This window comes from Danio rerio, chromosome 21 (genome assembly GCF_049306965.1).
Source record: "Danio rerio strain Tuebingen ecotype United States chromosome 21, GRCz12tu, whole genome shotgun sequence".
NCBI classification, from domain to species: Eukaryota; Metazoa; Chordata; class Actinopteri; order Cypriniformes; family Danionidae; genus Danio; species Danio rerio.
Genome location: NC_133196.1, coordinates 9,853,465 through 9,876,447, shown reverse-complemented (window position 1 = coordinate 9,876,447; position 22,983 = coordinate 9,853,465). Strand labels below are relative to the sequence as shown.

Genomic DNA, 22,983 nt, shown 5'->3' with positions numbered 1-22,983 from the left:
CTTGATTTAGGAATTTGTAGATATTTGGACTACTCTAAAAAATATTGCTTAGACCAAACAAAAAAAATCAACGCAACAGTTTGCATCAATATTTTCAAGTTACGGCAACATCTAACAAAATGAAGTTCAGACAGCAAACTTTATTATGTTAGCCAAATTACCTTTACCTCTTCAATCAGAGGTATTTTTACATAGCATAACCTCAATTTTTTTAAGTTGAGTACTTAAAAAATTAAGTTGTTCCAACTAGCTTTTTTATTAACATTTAAACAAAAACCAGTGTTATGTACTTAATTACCATAATTATACATGCTAGTTTTCAAGTTTAAAATCTCAAAAAAATTAAGTAGCTGAAATTAAATTTTTTGTTTGTTTTCATATTATTGTTAATTTAGGTGCTTGTAAGAAATACATTTTTAAACAACAGCAATTTTAGTTTCAGTAACTTTTTATTTATTTAGAAACACAGTTTTCAGTGTTTTATTTTAAATATTGCACTTCTCAAAGTTTACAAAACACAAATGTGTACTGTCTCACAAATTATAAACAAACTGACCCGTCAGCTTTGCCTTCAAAAATGTGCATGCATGCATAGCTATGCCATCACAATGAATTCCAACAAAACAAGAGTTATAGGCATTGATACACTTAAAGCTAACTATTAACTTATAAATTGTACATTTTACAAACTACTTGTTATTAGCTAACCTTAATTGTAAAACATGTAACATTTGTATTATTTTAAACAAACATATGTAAATGAAATAAAAAGATCAGCATGTGGACTTCAAAATACAAAACAATATAGTTGCAACATAAAGAGCAAAATGTACTTTGAAATAAGTAGAGGCTTCAGAAAATGCTGTTCTTGAGACGCATTACTTTTGCACTGGGCTTCAGTCCATCAAGTTCAAGAAACAGCTTCTGAAACACTTAACAAGTATATTTAAGCTCCTTGGGGTAGCTCAGATTCAGAGCATATATTATGCCCGTTAGCAGAGCACAACACCTTGAGATATCCATTCCAATCAGGATTCTGATTCCCTCAACAATGATGGTTCCCGTCTTGTGGTTTAATTCCATAGTTGACAGATCACCAATGATTCTTGTGTATTCTTGTAAAGCAAGATGAAAAAATAGATTAGCATGATCAATGATTCTTGTGTATTCTTGTAAAGCAAGATAAAAAAATAGATTAGCATGATAGAGATAATTAAATTTATAATTACTTCAGTTTTTTATTTTACTTACATTTGATTTCAGTTAATCTCTGGAAACTTTGTTTTATTTTACCCCTTACATGGTCATGCACCCAGCCACTCAATCATAAGAATAATTCGTTTCACAATGTAATTTAAATGGAAAAGTGAAACGCAACAGTCATGCCCATTTTACAAATCTTTCTCATTATTGTCAACATCTGTTTATTGAACTAAATAGTACATTGTTATTATAACACAGACCTAGGTAAACCCAGTGTGTGTGGACAATGTAATATACCTACACATTAAACTAAAAGAGAGCAGTCATTGAGCATATATTTTGTCTTGTATGTTTCCACTGTCAAGGGAAGATTTAATTTTAATTTTAATTTTAAAACATTGTAATACTCACAGCAAACTCCTTAAAAAGATCCTCTTCTTTCTCTCCAAGATAGACAACAAGACAGTGAATGGCTACTTCTCTCCATACTTCAACTGCATTGTTCTGTTTAATTAGAAAAATATATATCAAGATAAAGTACCTACAGTAAATGAATATAGTTTTATCTGAACAAACAACTGATGGCAACCTGACAATTTAACACAAATCTAAACTATTCTAGTGTGTACAAATTATTTACAATACCTCAAGAAGCATATCCTTAATCCTTCCGATTATTTCCCCTTTAGCTCCTCCCCTGGATGAGGCCAGGTCCATTAGTTTTGGGTGCATTTGTCAAGTTTGGCCATAAATGTGGATTCAAGACCTACAGTGGTTATCCTCTTGAATTCTTCATTTATCTGTAGAAAAAATAGAATAATTAAATAATGGAATAATTGTATACAATGTGTAACACAACAAATAACATGTAATATGTTATTGTTGTAAGAAGTTTTTAGCATAAATAACTTGAAGATGATTTTCTCGCAAAATTGTGAAACTAGACTAAAAATAAAACTAAACTTACCTGTGTTGCATCTGATAATGCAGGCCAGCGCTCCAAGATATCCCTTATTTCTTGCCCATTTTATCTGCAATAACTTGAAAATTGTTTATTTTTGTTACTTCATGCAAAAGGTTTACATTAGACAGATTTGTGGACTGTAAGATGGGCTTTACAACCCAAGCAGGACTGTAAAATACCTTTGATGATGGGTCCAGATGCTGATCAAGATATAAAATTTAACTCTTTAACAACCTCTTCTATACACCTGTAAGATACATTAAAAGTGCTCTCCAGTTTTAGAAACAACAAAGCCATTTTTTTTTCTATGCAGTTTGGCAGGTCTGTCACATCATTATTGTCATCTTGACCTTCATCAGACAGCTCCCCACTTTGACCATCCACATCACTGTGTTGATCTGCATTGAATGAACATACATACCTTTTTATTATGTCTGCCTTGAAGTCATGCAATGAGTGAGGAGTATGTTTTCGGCTTCTGTGGGAAGCAAATGTACCATACATGTTAGTTCTGAAATTGCAGTTCTGAAATACACAGATGACAGTTTCGTGTTTTTTTTTTTTTATTTCTATGGAAATTGTCATGGCATTGCAACAAGGACAAGTAAAATAAAAACTTTCTGCAAATCTGGAGGTTTTCTAAGTTTGATGTCTTGATAAATGTGATCTAAGGCTGCCCCATGTTCTGAAAAAACACAAACAATCTTGACAGAGGCAAGGAAATGGTTGCCCATGCACAATTACCATGGTGTAGTCTGTAATGTTTTAGCAAAACTATTTATGTTGATGTTTCAAATTTACACATTTTGCACCCCCAACCTGTTTTATATACAAGCCTACTTATATCTAAAATACAGATCAGCCTAGAAAGTTGTAATACAGTTGCATGAACTTTGTATGAAAATCTTAGCAATCAGTAGATAAATGTAATATTTTCCATAAGAACAGGAGGAATAAAATACAAATTTCAGGTTGGATAACAACTGTGTGCAAGCTCCAGAATATATATTTCTGCTAGGGTAACTAACATAAAACATGCAGGATAAAGCAATACTATATATGAAAAAAGCATCTACTATATAAACTTTGTTATTTTGACATATATACTAAATTGCCTTTCTGGCTTACCGTATGTGTTTTTACTTTCTTATCTACTATTTTCTAGTCAAAAAACACTGCCAACATCAACTATAATTTACCAGGAGTAGCCAACACTAATGGAATGTAGAATATTGATTTGGAAATGATATAAAACCCAGATATCTCACCTTAAAGTATCCTTTGTGCCAAATGGTCTGCTTAAAACTTGTCCGGACATGCCTCTTTATCGTTCAGTGAGGGAGGAGCTTTGAAATCCAGAACTCCATTGGTGTGGAAAAATTGAGTTATCAACGCAATTTTTTTGGGTTGTTATAAGTTAAATATTGTTTTAAACTAATTGACAGATATATTTATCTTTAAATTACCCTCTTTTTTAAGTTGATGTAATTATCAATATTTTCCTGTTGTGTAAACTTAATAAAATTACTCTGGCAATTTAAAAGTTTTAATATAATCAGCAATATAGAATTTTTAAGTTACAACAATGTATTAAACTCTGTAGTGGTAACAGATCGCTTGAGTTATTTTTTAGAGTGCAGGACAAAAACTAAGTAAGAAAAGCATTTTTGCAGTGAAAAACTCGTAAAGTCTTGGAATCACTTGAATGTGAGTAAATGTTGAGTCATTCTTTTCCCCAAATGAATACTTTAATGTAAGAAGCTTAGCAGAGTGTGTTTCAGAACATTAACAAATTTCTCACAGTGCATACAAAACCATCTTAACATCACAGCAACTGGCAGTTCACCAGCAAAATAAACCCAAAACAACAACAAGCTAATCATCCTGCTTTCTGTCTGTGTATGCTTTATTCAATTCAAAACAGACTATTTTTAGAATATGATGATGATTCAGAGGTTAGTTTTTGGTCAACAGGTTGCAGCAAAGTTCACAAAAACAAGTACTGCAGTTGTTGGTTTAGTAAGTATAAAGAAACGCAGCCTCTAATGACTAATGCAAAAGGACTGTGTGATTGCTGAACTCAGCAGGAGTAAAGATCTCAGCAGCTCATTATACACACTGGTGGAAAACAGCAGCAGGGAATCACTTAGGAAAGGTTTTTGGATTGTCTCGATTTGTGAAAGAAAATCTCCAGCTGGGCTCAGTGTTTTCTCACAAAGCAAATCCAAATTTCCAACTTCGCATTAGCGTGATTAGTGTAGTATGTTTTTCTAACACACAACCTCACATGACCTGGCTAAAAAGGTTTTTGGGCACATATAAAAAAGCAGAAATTAAAAAAGGTAAACATCTTAGGTGAAAGAAATGAATATTAATATTGCAGTTACTAGAATTGAAACTGAAATACAAATAGAATCGAAATAAAATGATAGAGCAAAATTAGTTAACTAAAACCAAAATGATGAAAATGTCCTATTAAGGCTTCATAAAATAATAATCAATAATAATATACATATATAGTGCACATTTTGAACTTACCTGTACCTGTGACCATTCATTGTCTGCCCACCTGCAAAAGCATAGAAAAAATGTGGTTATTCAGGAACTATTAATCATAATAATAAGGTAATGTGAAAGTAGCATTAAAGCTACATATAAAGTAGAATGTGAAATATAAAAAGAAACCACACATAAAGAAACATTTTAATGATTATACTTTACACATGTAAGGAAAATGTGACAAAAAGCAAAAAAAAAAAAAGCATAACATTAAAAAGCATACCTTTTATTAGGAAAAGAAAATAAACAATAACATAATTATAAAATTCATTAGGAGTAAAAAAAAAAAAACACAGAAGTGTAATTTAAGCCTTCTTTGTATTTATATAATGCACATTTTAATGCACATATTTATTCATGATTATAAAATAATGGAAAAGTAACATTAAAACTACAAATAAAGTAGAACTTGAAACATAAAAACAATGACACGCACACACACGCATGCACGCATGCACGCACGCACCCACGCACGCACCCACGCACGCACACACACACACACACACACACACACACACACACACACACACACACACACACACACACACACACACACACACACACACACACACACACACGGAAAAGTAAAATGATTATACTTTACACATGTAACGAAAATGTGACAAAAAGCATACATTAAAAACTTCATTTTATTAAGATAAACACCAAAATATTTATAAATAAACTTCAGTGAGAGTAAAACCCTACAGACGTGTAAAAGAATTTTTTTTTTATTTAAACATTCTTAATAATAAAACAAAATATATATTTGTATGTATATGTATATATATGTATATATATATATATATATATATATATATACACATATATGTGTGTGTGTGTGTATATATATATATATATATATATATATATATATATATATATATATATATATATATATATATTTGAAGTCACAATTATTAGCCCCCCTTTGATTTTTTTATTTCTTTTTTAAATATTTCCCAAATGATGTTTAACAGAGCAAGGAAATTTCACAGTATGTCTGATAATATTTTTTTCTTTTGGAGAAAGTCTTATTTGTTTTGTTTTGGCTAGAATAAAAGCAGATTTAACATTTTTAAACACCATTTTAAGCTAATTGCTTTTCTGACTGTCTTCAAAATAAACCATCATTATATAATAACTTGCCTAATTAACCTATAATGCCTAGTTAACCTAATAAACCTAGTTAAGCCTTAATTGTCACTTTAAGCTGTATAGAAGTGTCTTGAAAAATATCTAGTCAAATATTATTTACTGTCATCATGGCAAAGATAAAATAAATCAGTTACAAGAATTGAGTTATTAAAACTATTATGTTTAGAAATGTGTTGAAAAAATCGTCTCTCCGTTAAACAGAAATTGGAGAAAAAATAAACAGGGGAGCTCATAATTTTAACTTCAACTGTATGTTCAACATTATATATATGAAATGCACATTTTGAACTTACCTGAGTGTTCATTTTCTCCTGCTTACCTGCAAAAGCATCGAAAAAATGTGGTTGTTGAGGACTTGATTATAAAGCATGATTGTAAAGTAATGCAAAAAAGTGACAATAAAACTACAAATAAAGTAGAATGTTAAATATAAAAACTATAACACGCACATAAAGCAACAGGTAACCGTTTTGAAAACCACACAGAAAAGAAATATTAAAATAATTAAACTTCAAACATATATGTAAAATGTAACCAAAAAAAAGCTTAAACTTAAAAAGCATACAATTATAAAACAATAAATAAAACTAGAATAGAAAATAAATAAAAAAAACTGAATTAATTATAAATTTCATTAGGATTAAAACAAACCTTACAGATGTTAAAGAAATTAAAAACATTTGATCTGAATATTCTAATTATTATAACAATTATATATAATATTATTGGATTAATAAAACTGTAACAGAATTACAATTATAATTAAAACAATATGTCATGTACAAGTGTTGTTTTATCTTGTGTTTTCATTAAGCTGTCATTGTTATTAAAACATTTCTAACTTTATGGATAACTTTTACACTTGAAGAAATCCCTGGATGTTCACAGTGGGATATTTTGTCTGATCTTTTGTAGTAAACACTCACACTTGAGTCCTGGTGCTGAAGTCCACTTCTGGTTTTCCGGCTCCTCCCTCTCAGGGTGATTAGTGTGGTAAACCCCATCATGATTGGCTGCAAGAGTTAGTCTCATTACTGCATGTACAATGAGCCACTGAACACTCTGATGCTGGACAGAGGAACCTCATCTGATCCACACACACACACCCTCGCGCTTGCTGGAATTACAGGATCAAGCAGGAATTCGGACATCTGATGGTTTTATTTGATGTCTGATCCACTATGAAGTACTCCCAGAGAGGTTAAAGCTTAAAGGAAGTCGAGTTGGGAATATTTAGTTTGTTTCACGTCACCATGGAGATCAGGAAAGTGCATCTGAAGGGTCCCGGGACGGTTTTACTGACCATGATGATGTTCAAATGGGGTGAGTTTATTCTTTCTCTTTCTCAATACCTACAGAAACAACACAGGAGACAGGATGTATAAAATTCTACAATCATAGTAACTCAGAGTAAAATAATAGAGCATGAAGGTAATCTTTTCCATGTGGTTATCCTAAACAATGAAAGAAAGATCAGGATGAGCATATATTTAAAGCTGCAGAGAACATTTTTATAGGATATTGTGGTCAGAAATGGTTGGAATCTGATGTTCTGATAATATTTGGTTGTTTTATTTTGAGAAAGGCAAGTTTTTTCAGATGGTTTAGTTTGAGCAACAGGCTTCACTGATTTTAAAATGTACAAAAATTCTTTTATAAAAATAAAAAGCATTCTAAAATATAAGCAAGGGTCTACTTTAATGTTTCAGATAACTTTGTGTTTTACATATCTGTACTTGTTTAGATGTATAATGCTAATACTAATATAGTGCTCGGCATATATGAGTACACCCCATTATAAAAAATAATATTTTTATCCATTTCTCAGTGAATATGGGTAATATATATTGGTGCATTTGAACAAACCTGATTATTAAACAGATAATATTTATTAAAATAACATTTTAGTCACAGAACATATTTAGGAATGGAAAGATAATGCATTTAAAATCATGCAAAAAATATAACAAACTACAAAATTTCAACAAAATTGTATACATTTTTGTTTCTCTTGATTTTTGCTATTTTTGAAAAGTTTATTTAATGTTTTTCCTAACATATACATTTGGGCTACTAATTTTTAAACCATTATTAAAAGTTATTTTGTAAGATTAGCTCAAGATTTGGCTTCAGTGCTGACTAAACTAATGTATATATTTATATATTATACAAATATCGTATTTTAATGCATCCTCAAGAAAATATTAATTTAAATGAGAGATTTGTGGGGGGTGTACTCATACATACTAAGCACTTTGTCTGTACTTGTTCAGATATGTTTAATGCTAATACTAATATATTCAACAATTATTGAAAAAGTATAAATCAGGTATTTTTCTTTTGACTTATATAACTATGAATAAAGAAAAATGCAACCTAACAACCACTCAAAACACCCTAGCAACCATAACTATTTATATTTTAGCTAAATGTTTCCAGAAGACGATATAAAAATAAATTATAAAAACTGTCAAACCCTACACTTTAAAAAAAACACTGGCTGCCTTGATTTTTTAAGCTGAATCAAATTAACCTTATGTGTCCATTGAACTTATCTTATGTTAAACTGACTTTAAATTAAGTTAAAACTTTTAAAATTAAGTTAGTACATGATTAACTTAGTTTAATAAGTTACAATAAATTCAAAACATATGTCCTCCTTATATATGAAATTATATATGTACACTGTAAAAAAAATAATTTTTGCCTTAAATTTTAAAGCTGAATTAAATTAACCTTATGAGTTCATTGAACTTATATTATGTGAAACTGACTTAAAACAGAGGGCGCAACTCATAAAGCTAAGTTTGAACATGATTACCTTAGTTTAATCATTTATAATGGACTAAAACATTTGCTGTCGGGACTAATTGATCATATATTTTTGTACAGTGTAGGTTTTTGTTTTATTCATTCATTCATTTTCTTGTCAGCTTAGTCCCTTTATTAATCTGGGGTTACCACAGCGGAATGAACCGCCAACTTATCCAGCAAGTTTTTACACAGCGGATGCCCTTCCAGCCGCAACCCTTCTCTGGGAAAGGTTTTTGTTTTAGTGTTTATGAAATATTGTGTCTTATATTTTGTTAAAATTAAATGTTTGTTATCGACACCCATGAAAACAATACATGTAATGTTTACATTACATTAAAGGTCCTTTATAAAGGAGAAAAAAATCTCTATGTAGATGTTCAAATCTTCTTCACTCTTTAAATGATTTTGGCGAATAACATGGTTCTTGTTATTATCACTTTTTCACCACAAGTTCATTCAGAAATGAAAATGAAACCGTTATTTATTCAAATTTGTCCCAGATTTGAATTAATTTCTTTCCTCTGCTGATCACAAAAGAATATATTTTAGAAAATGTGTGCAACCAAACACCTGCTGGTTAAAATAGGTATGGACAAACCTAACCAAATTTAATTTAGAAATTTACCCCAACAGTTGGGTTTGTCTATACTTCACACAAAATTGGGTTAAATTAACTTAGAAATAAATATTGTAAAAAAATGACAGATTTTTCATAACAAATTAATTGTAATATATATATATATATATATATATATATATATATATATATATATATATATATATATATATATATATATATATATATATATATTTATATATATATATATATATTTTTTTTTTAATTGTTTTATATTTTTATAAAATCATTTCATTGTTAATTTATACATTTTTTTATATAATATTTTACAAAAATATTAAACTTTAAAATTGAATGCAATTATTAAATCCTGTACTCAAATAAAATATATGAAGAGTTTAGATGCAAAAAACTTCTAAAAGCCATTTGATATTTTCTTCTAAAATTAGTATTTTTCTCCAACTCTTGTGTGTAGGCTCAGTAAGTTGACAACCACACATCAGAAGTACAAAATTAATAATAATAGTTAATAAATCTATTTAGATATATTATAAACATAGAAATGACCATAAAACCCTTTAAAATCTATATCCATAAACATTTTGAAACTGTTGAAATTTAAAAAAAAACATATTATAATATAAAAACATACATAATTATATATTTAAATCCTAAATGAACTGAAAAAATAATAATAATTTAAAAACACGACAAAAAAAAAAAAAGATTTATATTTATTTATTTGTTTTGGCTGAACTATCTATTTAAGATCACATGCCAAATCTTTTACATTAGTTTGAATGAGTCAGTGGATGTTTTAAGCATTACTATAGTGTTGTGGTCATGTTATCTGCTTTTCTCTGAGATGCAGTGGAGTGTTACTGTCGTCTCCTCCTGTCTGGAGTGCATTTGACTGGTGTTTGGTACAGACAGGAGTTTGGGGGAGGTTACGCATTTTTTTTTTCCTCTCCTTCATCACTCTCAGGCCCTCTGTCTGAATCGAACAAAGTTTGGGGGGTGGGCTTCATTGTTTCGCGTTGCCATGAGAGCAGGCCTGAGTCACTGGACGGTGTATGAGGCTGGAATCCGCGTTAAGCACTTTTAACGAGCTCTGTTTGCTTTTGCGTCCTGTAGGCTTAACGCTCTTTCATCTGACTGCACAGTTAAGCTGTCTCTGAGTATTTAACTCTGTAGTGATCATAACCAGGGAATGCTTTTGTGGATGATAACAAATATGTGCTTTTTAGTGTGAAATATTGATGGTTTGAAGTTGGAAATGGTGCATGTAATTGTGTATATATGACTGTTTGAGTTCATGGGCAACAGAAGTGCCAATGTTTATGCTTTGCACAATACTTATATCCACTTTTTACTAAATTTTGACAACATCCAGGATATCCATTTTAATGCGTTTCACTGAAATAAAGATTGCATGTTAAATTTAATTAATTTTAAATGTCATATTGCATAAACAAACTGAAAAAAATGGTTGGAAATATTATAAAAAAGTTATTACAATGATTCTTTACAATAAAATGGAAATTAAATGGCACAAAATAAAGTTTTAAATAAAAGAAAGATTATATTAATATGCTTTATAAGATAATATTTGTCATTATAATTATTTTAAAAGGTAAAACAAGGTAAAACTACTAGAATAAAGTTTATGAAAAAATAGAAAAATCTTTCTCCCCTTTATTCAATGCAAAAAAAGTGCAACAAAACTTTTATTTTTTTAATTATTTTTAACTGTTGTTTTTATTAAAAACTACTCTTAAAATAAAATTAAGCAATAACATAATAAAATAAATAAATAAATAAATAACAGTAACAAAGCTTTTACAAGCAGCATTGGGATATTTCTCATGTCAATGTTAGTTTTGGTCTAAAGTGTTATAAAAAAATGTACATAGAAAAGTTGACACTTACATTATTTGCTCAGTCAAACTGACTCAGATCGTGCCACTGAGGTGTCAAGAGTGGTGTGGCAATTACAACACTGCATCTCGAGGACATTTGCATAGACTAATGGGAGTCAATGTGGAAACGGGGTGAAACTGGCTCGATGTCCTGACTGAGCTTATAGTTCATGTCAAATCACGCATGCAAATGTGACATCAAGTGCTCGGGGAAATGAGGGGGATCCTGGAATTCACATGACTTCTTTAAAAGAAGTGTCTACAATAGACTCAACCCCCAATACTAATCCCAAATACAGCACAGCGAGGGAAGGAGACCTTCACACGCCAGCCAGGCAAGAACACATTCACACTACACAGTCTACTGCACTTTCAGAGTCGAGACCCTGCTCATGAAAACAAGAGTATACTCGCTAGTGGAGTTAATACGAATGCAAATATTAAAAAATAGTGCCACATGACTAGTCTGTCACAGGATGACACTAGTCACTTACAGGACTGAACTAGTCTCTTAATTAGTCTCTCACAGCACAGCATTAGTCATTTAGAGGACTTAACTAGTCTCTCACAGTATATCACTAGTCATTTACAGGATTTAGCTAGTCTCTCACAGCATATTAATCACTTACAGGACTTAATTAGTCTTTCACAGCATATCAGTCACTCACTGGATTCAACTAGTCTCACAGCATATTACTAGTCATTTACAGGACTTATAGTCTCTCACAGCATAGCATTCACTTACAAAGCACATAACTAGTCATTAATAAGAATTAACTAGTCACTTACTGGATGTAACTAGTCTCTCACAGCATGTAACTAGTCATTTACAGGACTTAACTAGTCTTTCACATTATATCACTAGCCATTTACAGGATTAAGCGAGGCTCTAACAGCATATCAATCACTTACAGGACTTGACTAATCTCTCGCAGCATATCAGTCACTTACTGGAATTAACTAGTCTCACAGCATATTAGTAGTCATTTACAGGACTTATAGTCTCTCACAGCATAGCATTCACTTACTGGAATTAACTAGTCTCTCACAGCATACCAGTCACATACTGGACTTAACTAGTCTCTCACAGCATACAAGTCACTTACTGGACTTAACTAGTCTCTTACAGCATATCACTAGTCATTTACAGGACTTAACTAGTCTCTCACAGCATATCACTGGTCATTTACAGGACTTAACCTGTCTCTCACAGCCTATCAATCACTTACTGGACTGAACTAGTCTCTCAAAGCATAAAACTAGTCATTTACAGTACTTAACTAGTCTTTCACAGTATATCACTAGTCATTTACAGGATTAAGCTAGTCTCTAACAGCATATCAATCACTTATAGGACTTATCTAATCTCTCACAACATATCAGTCACTTACTGGACTTAACTAGTCTCACACCATATTACTAGTCATTTACAGGACTTATCTAGTATTTCACAGCATATCACTAGTCATTTACAGGACTTAGTCTGTCTCTCACAGCCTATCAATCACTTACTGGACTAAACTAGTCTTTTACCGCATATCAATAGTCATTTACAAGACTTAACTAGTCTCTCACAGCATCTTACTTGTCATTTACAGGACTTAACCTGTCTCTCACAGCCTATCAATCACTTGCTGGACTTAACTAGTCTCTCACCGCATATCAGTCACTTACTGGACTTAACTAGTTTCTTAGAGCAAATAACTACTCATTTACTAGACTTAACTTGTCTCTCACAGCCTAATCACTTACTGGACTTAACTAGTCTATCACCGCATATCACTTGTCATTTACAGAATTTAGCTAGTCTCTCACAGCACATCAATCACTTTCTAGACTTAACTAGTCTCTCACATCATATCACTAGTCACATAGAGGACTTAACTAGTCTCTCATGGCATATCAGTAATTTACAGGACATAACTAGTCTCTTGCAGAACATTACTAGTCACTTACAGGACTTAATTGGTCTCTTATCACATATCACTAGTCATTTACAGAATTTATATAGTCTCTCACAGGATATCAGTCACTTACTGGACTTAACTAGTTTCTTACAGCAAATAACTACTCATTTACAGGACTTAACTTGTCTCTCACAGCCTATCAATCACTTACTGGACTTAATTAGTCTCTCACCGCATATCACTAGTCATTTACAGATGTTAGCTAGTCTCTCACAGCACATCAATCACTTTTTAGACTTAACTAGTCTCTCACAGCATATCACTACTTACATACAGGACTTAACTAGTCTCTCATGGCATATCAGTCACTTACAGGACGTAACTAGTCTCTCGCAGAACATCACTAGTCACTTACAGGACTTAATTAGTCTCTCACCGCATATCACTAGTCATTTACAGATGTTAGCTAGTCTCTCACAGCACATCAATCACTTTTTAGACTTAACTAGTCTCTCACAGCATATCACTACTTACATACAGGACTTAACTAGTCTCTCATGGCATATCAGTCACTTACAGGACGTAACTAGTCTCTCGCAGAACATTACTAGTCACTTACAGGACTTAATTGGTCTCTTATCACATATCACTAGTCATTTACAGAAATTAACTAGTCTCTCACAGCATATCAGTCACTTACTGGACTTAACTAGTTTCTTACAGCAAATAACTACTCATTTACAGGACTTAACTTGTCTCTCACAGCCTATAAATCACTTACTGGACTTAACTAGTCTCTCACCGCATATCAGTCATTTACAGATGTTAGCTAGTCTCTCATAGCAAATCAATTACTTTCTGGACTTAACTAGTCTCTTACAGCATATCACTAGCTAGTCTCTCATGGCATATCAGTCACTTACAGGACGTAACTAGTCTCTTGCAGAACATCACAAGTCACTTACAGGACTTAATTGGTCTCTTACTACATATCACTAGTTATTTACAGAAATTAACTAGTCTCTCACAGCATATCAGTCACTTACTGGACTTAACTAGTTTCTTACAGCAAATAACTACTCATTTACAGGACTTAAATTGTCTTTTACAGCCTATCACTTACTGGACTTAACTAGTCTCTCACCACATATCACTAGTCATTTACAGGTGTTAGCTAGTCTCTCACAGCACATCAATCACTTTCTAGACTTAACTAGTCTCTCACAGCATATCATTATTCACATACTGGACTTAACAAGTCTCGCACAGCACATCACCTGTCACATACACAACTTAACTAGTTGTAGATTTCTTTTTAATGTAAATCATTACAGTTTTATTTTAAATTTGAAAGAAACTATATACATTTTTAGAATAGAATAAAATTATGTTAATATTTTCAAAAGCTGTATATGAATAAATCACTTCACTTCATAACACAAGTTAATCCAAGTGGCTTTAAATTCTCCACTGTCCTACTAGAACCACATAGCAACATATATTAAATCACAAAATAGTTAACAAAACAAATGGTCTTTTCGGATGTACAGAATCTCAAAGAATAATGCTACAGTCCTTCAGCTAGAGCTAATGCTAAAAGCATTGTGTTAATGCTAATGTGGTGTAACAACAAAAGCATCACCTATAAAGCCTTAAAGGTTAAAACTCCGGTTGTAAGGAGGAATAAAGCTAATTAGCAGTGAGGAGCTAATGACAAAGACCCGCTGAGTTCATGTCAGTGCTAACAACAACTATAGTCAAAACAGTTTATATTTAGTGTGACATTCAATTTTAGGTGTACTAATAAGAATTGAGCGCACATACAAACCAATGGCCGCAGTGGTCTGTCCTGTGGCTGTGAAAGTAAACAGATCTCAGGTTATCACCAGGTTCTGTCACACATCTCACACACGTCCAGCTGCCCTCCTGCTCTCATTCTGTCTGTGAGCCATCCGTTCACACCCATATCTCTGGACAGATGCATATTAAAGGAGTGTTATCTCCTATGGATATGGACGATCTCCTCATCTAACTCACACATAAACCCGACACAAACATCACACCCAAAGGGATGACTAGTTAAACTCTTGCCTTCAAAGTCCATACTGTTTGTTAAAGCATTAATGGTACAGAATTGTACAATTTTTAGGTTTTCAAAATGTTTTTAATATTATTATTATTATTATTATTATTATTATTATTATTATTATTATTATTATTATTATTATTATTATGAGTACCCGGCTGAAAAATCCAGCTTAAACCAGCCTAGGCTGGTTGGCTGGTTTAAGCTGGTTTCCAGGAAAATGACCAGCCAAATCCAGCTAAAACCAGCTTGACCAGCCTTGTTTAAGCTGGACATAGCTGGTTTTGGCTGGACTCCCAGCTTGGCTAGGCTGGTCAAGTCGGTTTTAGCTGGTCATCTCCCTGCCTGAGCAGCTAAGACCAGGCTGGAAATGGCTGGAAACCAGCCGGGAAATGGCCAAAACCCCTTTAAAACCAGGCTGGTTAACCAGCTCAAACCAGCCAACCAACCTAGGCTGGTTTAAGCTGGATTTTTCAGCAGGGTAGTAGTAGTAAAATTACATTACCTCTACTAATCTTCAATGCTATTTAGTGCAGCCATCAAAACAAAAACACTTGTGCAAACATACTAAATGTGAGCAAATGTAAAACTAATTCATGTATTACTTGATATTTGTGTCAACTTATGCAATACAATTTACTGACTTTTATTTCAATCAGAAATATTAACAATATAATTCTCAATAATGTTGCATCTGAAAAAAATAGATTAATTTAGCTTGTTTTACTTATTTCTTGTGCTAAAATAATAAATTAAATATATGAAACATTATAAAACTGACAAAATGCATATAGGAAATGTTCTTAAATGTCTATTAAAATGAATAAAAATTGTTATAATTAATTATATAACAATTAAATATAATTATATATACAACAATTCTGTCTGGTCCTCGAAACTGATTGGCTAATAGCCGTATGATATTCTGCAATCGACAGCACTCGTCCAGCCTCCTCACCCTTCTGTATTAGTCCACCTACATAGAGTGACAGCAATTCAAATTCACAACAGGTTGACAAATATTGCAGCTTTAGAACAACAAAGTACTTTCAAGGCTTTTTTTTAGTTAAGATTGCAGTTGTTTTGATTGCAACTATGCAGTTTGTTTAAAAGGATAGTGCCTATTTTAAATTTGTATCATTTATTTGATAGAGCGTGTTAGCAGCCATCAGCCTGTCGTACTGAGCAGAGCAAGGACAGTCGATGTTCCACCACGAGATGGCGACAGAGAAATTTTTTTATTTTCAAACTGCAGCTGATCAAATCCTTATACAACAAGTGAGGGACATTCTAAGTTGATCTCTCTCTTTTTATGTTGTAGTGCTGTATTTATACTATAATCTGGTAGTGTTTGCTTTGCTTTAGCTTTTTCGAGGTGAATTATTATGATATCCTGATTGCAACAGAGAAATAGACTGATGTCTCTAGACAGATGGCATTTAAGTAAGCCTTATAATCTTAAAATGTCAGCAAAATTTTAGATATTTTTGATATATTTTAGATATATAAAATTTTTGTTGTCATCACATTAGATATTACGCTAGAGAATCATTCAAATACTAACTCTAAAGTGCCGTTTGTGAAGTAGTAATGGTTTCTGCTGTTCTGACATCAGCTGTGTGTGAATGGCGGCGGAAAGTATTTCCTCACACAAAAAAAGGATTTTAAGACTCTTCTTGTTTGATTTTCTATTATTATTATTATTATTATTATTATTATTATTATTATTAATAGTAGTAGTAGTAGTAGTAGTAGTAGTAGTAGTAGTAGTAGCAGCAGCAGCAGTAATTACTAATCTACCTTAGTAGATTAGTATAACTTATAACTTCCACTAATCTTCAATGCTATTTAGTGCAGCCATTAAAACAAAAACACTTTCAAATATGCAAACGTACTAAATATGAGCAAACTGTAAAACTAATTCATGTTTTACTGTAAAATTAATAATACCATTCCATTAATTTAGCTTGCTTATTTCATGTACTAAAATAACAAACGAAACAAATGAAACATCATAAAACTGACAAAATACAAGTATAATTTAGTAAAAAAAGTACTAAAATTACAAAACTAATAGTTATACTTACAAGCACAATAAACTAAGTATAAAGTATATATAAAAAGTATAAACTATGCATTTATATTTAACGTGACCACTAGGCATATCAGCAGTACAAATTAATTCAGACTATCTAGACATTTTATAAAAATAAAAGTGACCCAAAAATGCATGTTCCACAATTTACAAAAATATCAGTACATCAGGTTTATATTTTTCCCTATTTATTTCTACTTTTGAATTACATTATGGGATTTTGATCTTTCTTCCAACAACTTTTAACCTTAAAAACTTTGAAAAAGTGTCTGGTTTGGTGTTGTATATTTTGATATAAAGACCTTGTAATGAATTTCCAGTACGTTTTCTGTTATTTTACAGAGCTATTTCTCCATTTATTATACATTTCAATCAATAATCAATCAAACAAACATCCCCAACAGTTATTTCCTCTTTGTGGCTTTAACAGACGAGGCAGATAGCTAATAGTCACTATACTTTATTATTTATTATACATTATATGACTTTAAACTAAATTGTCATTAAAAGCCACTGTTTAATTGTAAAGTCAAATTTACAACATCAAAAGTCGACAGAGCAGAGATCAACATCCCATAATGCAGTTCAGACCCATAAATACACAGAAAACGCTTGTGAATCACAAAATGCGGAAACCACAGACAAAATGTACAAACTTAAAGCAAAAATACTAAGACTAACTAGACTAAAATGAAATAAAATGTAATAAGTACACTAAAACTAACTTGAGATAAAAATGAATACAAAAAACTTCTAATATTAACACCAAATTACACCAAAATAAAACAGATCTCATGCTAATCACTGTTGTATTCATGTTTCCACTCAAACTGCATGAAAACACACACTAATACAGATGCAGTTTCTTCACCTGACGCCTCTAAAATCTGTAACCCCTAAAATCGTAAAACTAACTCGTCACTCCCTCTCACTGCAGGACATCAGACTCAAACCGAGATGATTGACAGTCCGGTAAACAAAGGGGAGGGGTTTTGGTTGATTGACAGCTGGTATCAGCGCTGTACAGAACCTGCGTGTCTGACATTCTTCCAGCGTCTCACACTGATAACCTTAAACACTGAGGAAAAAAACGCAGCGCTCAAGACAGATGCAGGAGAATGAGAAGATCTCTGCCAAAGCTCAGTGTTAAAGCACTACAGCCTGTCTCCACATCCAACACAAACACATCACACTGATGCCTGTCCACATTCCACAGGCACATTTAATAGAAGATTTATATCTGTAAGAATGAGGAGTACTGTATTGGATATAATATAATATAATATAATATAATATGATATAATATAATATAATATAATATAATATAATATAATATAATATAATGTAATATACATTTATTACCTTAGTATGTTTACTTGGTAAGGTTAGTAATATTTTTACAAATGTATATATTAAATCAATATTATTTTCTTATTTATATTCATGCAATGTTTTTTGTTTTACAATTGCTGTAAATATTTGATGGAAATATGATAAAGTTAAATTTTTTTACATTTTACAAGAAAACCTATTTCTTTATAAAGTTTTTGTTTAATTCTGTATATTGCTTTGTATTTATTTATAAAACTCTAACAATTTTTGAAAGAGATTAGTTTCTACGCTTGTTTTCAGAGCAGTAATATCGTGAAATATTATTAATATAATAATTATATATATTAGAAATCTTTTCTTCAGTAGAAAACATTTTTTTCCAGGTAAATTATTATTTATTTCAATAAGTAAAAATAAATAGTCGATTATTTTTATTAACAAAATCAATTAATATTTTTTGGTTTAGGCTGCTTTGGATGTCTCTATACATTTTAAAATACTCTATTTCTATGAAAGAAAAAAAAGACATTTTCAACAGCTGTTACTTTATGAAAAGTGTCAACAAATCAGCATATTACAATAATTTTATACACATTTTCGACAGGATTAATATGTGTAAAAATAAGCAGTACTACATTGGATATAATATAATATAATATAATATAATATAATATAATATAATATAATATAATATAATATAATATAATATAATAGTATAGTATAATATAAAATTATATAATATAATAAAACACAATATTAACTTGAGTGTATATATATGTATGTATGTATATATATATATATATATATATATATATATATATATATATATATATATATATATATATATATATAATCATATACATATACTATCAGAAATAAAAATAATTACAATAAAAAAAAAATGAATACACTTTTTAAAAATATTACCAACCTTACCAAGTGTATTAATATTATTTTATTGTAATTTTTTTACATTGCTACACATTTTCTATGGAAATGTCAATACAAATATAGTATTTTTTATTTTATTTACATTTCACAAGAATAATACTTTTTACCATATTAGTCTTTGTAAAGTGTCAGGTTTAATTCTCTGTGTTACTTCTGTAATTATTTATAAAATTCAATAAATCATTAAAAAATTGTTTGTATGCTTGTTTTAAGAGCAGCAATATTGTGAACTATTACCGAAAATTTAAATAATTATTTACTGTCTTAATATATTTAAAAATACTCTTTATTTCTATGAAAAAAGGGATACTTTTTCAAAAGCTGCTACTTTAAAAATCATTGTCATATGCTGATTTGTTGACACGTTTTGATACATTTAGTAGAGAATTAATATGTATAAGATGAGCAGTAATACATTGGATATAATCTATATATATTACAAGTCTTTCATGTTTAATTTTAGAGGACCTCTACATATCATATTTCATGTTTAATTCTATGTTACTTTGAAATAATTATTTATTTTGTTATGTTAGAGCACTTTTAAGAGCAGTAATCAATTCATTCATTTATTTTCCTTCAGCTTAGTCCCTTATTTATCAGGGGTTGCCACAACGGAATGAACCGCCAACTGTTCAGGCATATGTTTTATGCAGGCTTCCAGCCGCAACCCAGTACTGGGAAACACATACACAACAGCCAATTTAATTAATCCAATTCACCTATAGCGCATGTCTTTGGACTGTGGGAGAAACAGGAGCACCTAGAGGAAACTCACACCAAAACAGGGAGAACATGCAAACTCCACACAGAAAAAGTAATATTGTGAGCATAATACTATCATCATAAATATCATATATATTATTATCATATACTATCATTATATGTTTAAAAGTGTTATTTTTTTCTTTTTATTATATATCATGAATAAATATTTGACTATAAATCTATTTACTATTTATTTACTTTAAATATCATTGTAATATGCTGATTTGTAGACACTGAAGACCCAAAAAAAAAAAAAAAAAAAAAAAAAGCTACTAAAATATGGTCAACCAAAATTACCATTAGAACAAAGGTGTCTTTTTCAGGAATTTCTCTGAAAACAAGGTGACAGAGAACTGTATACTAAGCTCGCAAAAGCTGTCTGCTCAGTAGCATAGACTAACTTAAAGCTGTCCTGTTTTACACACAGCGCTCTGAGAGGATTATGCTCAGATCGGTGACCTACTCCATCTCTATCTGACAGGACACAGCATATAATACACAACAAACACTATACATCCACTGCACAAGACCAAAAGAGTCACATATTTAATCTGAAACAATGACATGCGAGATCCATCGCCTGAGAACGTGACATTAAAGTTGTTGGCTAATGTCTCTGCGCTCACTTGTTTGTGTAAGAGTACAGAAGCTAAATGAGGTACAGACATCGTAATCCACTTTGATTTTCTCTAAACGCTCAGTTTAATTCGCAGGTGAGCAGAGGCCAGAGCAGAAAGCAGATCATCGGCGTCCTTCAGTGATAGTGAAGGAGATCCATCGAAAAAAAAAAAGGATTGATTCAAATGTACCACTTCGATTAGATTCTGATTCACAAGCTCTCCATTTGATTTAAGTGAATTTATTTTTAGCCCTGGTATACTGTTTAAATGTACTACCACCCCCTCAAGGTCAGAGATAAAAAATAAAAAAAAGGTCAGAGATTAAAAAAAAAAAAAAAAATTGGGCGCAATGGTGTAAAAACTGTAAGAAGCAAGCAAAAGAAAATATGGTCCCACTTTATATTAAGTGTCCTTAACTACTATGTACTTACATCAAAAAAAAAAATACAATGTACTTACTGTATTTATAATGTATTTGAGAACACTTGTGGTGCTTTTGAGTTGAGGTTTGGTGGCATGGGTAGGTTTAAGGGTGGGTTAAGGTGTAAGGGATAGTCAACAGTGTATTTACAAGTGTAATTACAAAAGTTAACTACAGATGTAATTACATACATGTATTTAATCAAGCATAAGTACACAGTAAATACATTTATTTACACAATAAGTACATTGTAACAAACTATTAATTCTTATGTAAGTACATATTAGTTAAGGCCACTTAATATAAAGTGGGACCAAATATTTAAGTGTATTCATTTTTATTTACTATAACATATTTAACCTATAATACATATAATATTTACTCAGATTTAAACACAATACTGTGCAATACTTGCAAACTTAAAGTACTACTAAGTGTGCTTTCACACCTGCCTTACTTAGTTCCAGTGAATCGCACTAGAGTTCGTTTTCCCTTTTGTTGCGGTTCATTTGGGCAGGTGTGAATGCAGCAATCCTACTCGAGTGCGCACCAAAAGCAGACCAAATAAGTGTACCGAGACCTGCTTGAAGAGGTGGTCTCGGTACGCTTTCAAACGAATTCTGGATCGGTTCGTTTGTGGTGAGAATGTGATCCGTACTAAAAAGGTCCAACAGCAAAGAGTACTGCGCCTTTTGGACTAATCCAGCTGCCGTAGGCCAATGCGCTGTACATTATCGGATATGGAGGAAAATATTTTGTTGACAGAGCTTTACCAACAGAAAGAGGGGAAAACATTATCTTATGGATCGTTGGTAATACTTCCACAAGATGACCATGTCGCAGTTTAGCTAAATTAATTCAAGCCTCCTCCTGAAGTGACGAGCGATGCATTAAACACTGTTTTCCAGCCGCAGCCGCGCTTCATTCTCGAAATGTATAGTTTGTTTAAAGCAGGCATACAATCAGTCAGCGCAGTCGTCCCTCCAGAGTAAAAACGTCATTTTGTGTCTGCCGGTTTTGTTTACTTGCGGGAGTTTGTTAGCATTTTCCCGCACGTGAATTCTAACCAATCAATAAGCAGTTTAGCAAATATGTTCAACAACATCTGGCCAATGAGAGATGTGGATTTTGTCAGATGATTGCATTTTGGTTCGTTTCAACTGGTTCAGACCAAAGCCAGCAGTGTGGTGTGAAAATTACCCAAAGACGGCAGAAAATGCAACAATGTATCATTTGTTGCCCTTGGTCCGGACCAAATGAAGCAAACTACAGATGTGAAAGCACCCTAAATAAGCAGTGGTGGAAAGAGTACTGAAAAGTCATACTCATGTAAAAGTACCATTACTTCCCTAAAAATGTAGTGCGAGTAAAAGAATCTGTTGTAAATATTAGTAGTATGAGTAAAAAGTAAACCTTTGAAAAGTACTCAAGAGTTGTGAGTATTACGCTGTAAAAAGCTGAAGCGTTTACATCTCATGTGTGGCTGTGTGTAATTGTAACATTCTGTAGTGCATTTACTTATTGCCCAACAGGCACACAAGACAATTATACTAGGTTAGATTTAGGTTGTGATGTCGGGTGACCAAAATTTAGGTCTAGCCAGCGTCTA

The 22,983-nt window shown here is 31.6% G+C and overlaps 1 protein-coding gene and 1 long non-coding RNA gene across 4 annotated transcripts in view; one reads left to right on the top strand and one right to left on the bottom strand.

Annotated features, from left to right (window-relative positions):
* Positions 1-436: 436 nt before the first annotated feature.
* LOC101884869 (uncharacterized) lies at positions 437-3,464 on the bottom strand. Of its 3 annotated transcripts, none has more exons than XR_222849.5 (7): positions 3,436-3,464; positions 2,589-2,645; positions 2,347-2,414; positions 2,171-2,243; positions 1,849-2,003; positions 1,615-1,707; positions 437-1,115 (listed from the first exon to the last, which is right to left on the bottom strand). It is a non-coding gene; the product is annotated as an uncharacterized lncRNA (long non-coding RNA). The 3 variants fall into 3 exon arrangements; XR_012397161.1 differs by having other exon boundaries at positions 2,171-2,234; XR_012397160.1 differs by lacking the exon at positions 437-1,115 and adding an exon at positions 1,152-1,169.
* Positions 3,465-6,958: 3,494 nt separating this feature from the next.
* Positions 6,959-22,983, top strand: part of crb2a (crumbs cell polarity complex component 2a) — a 34,464-nt gene continuing 18,439 nt past the window's right edge. The window contains 1 exon segment of the mRNA NM_001045299.1: positions 6,959-7,207. Within this exon segment, the coding sequence (NP_001038764.1) occupies positions 7,138-7,207 (70 nt within the window). The 5' untranslated portion in view covers positions 6,959-7,137.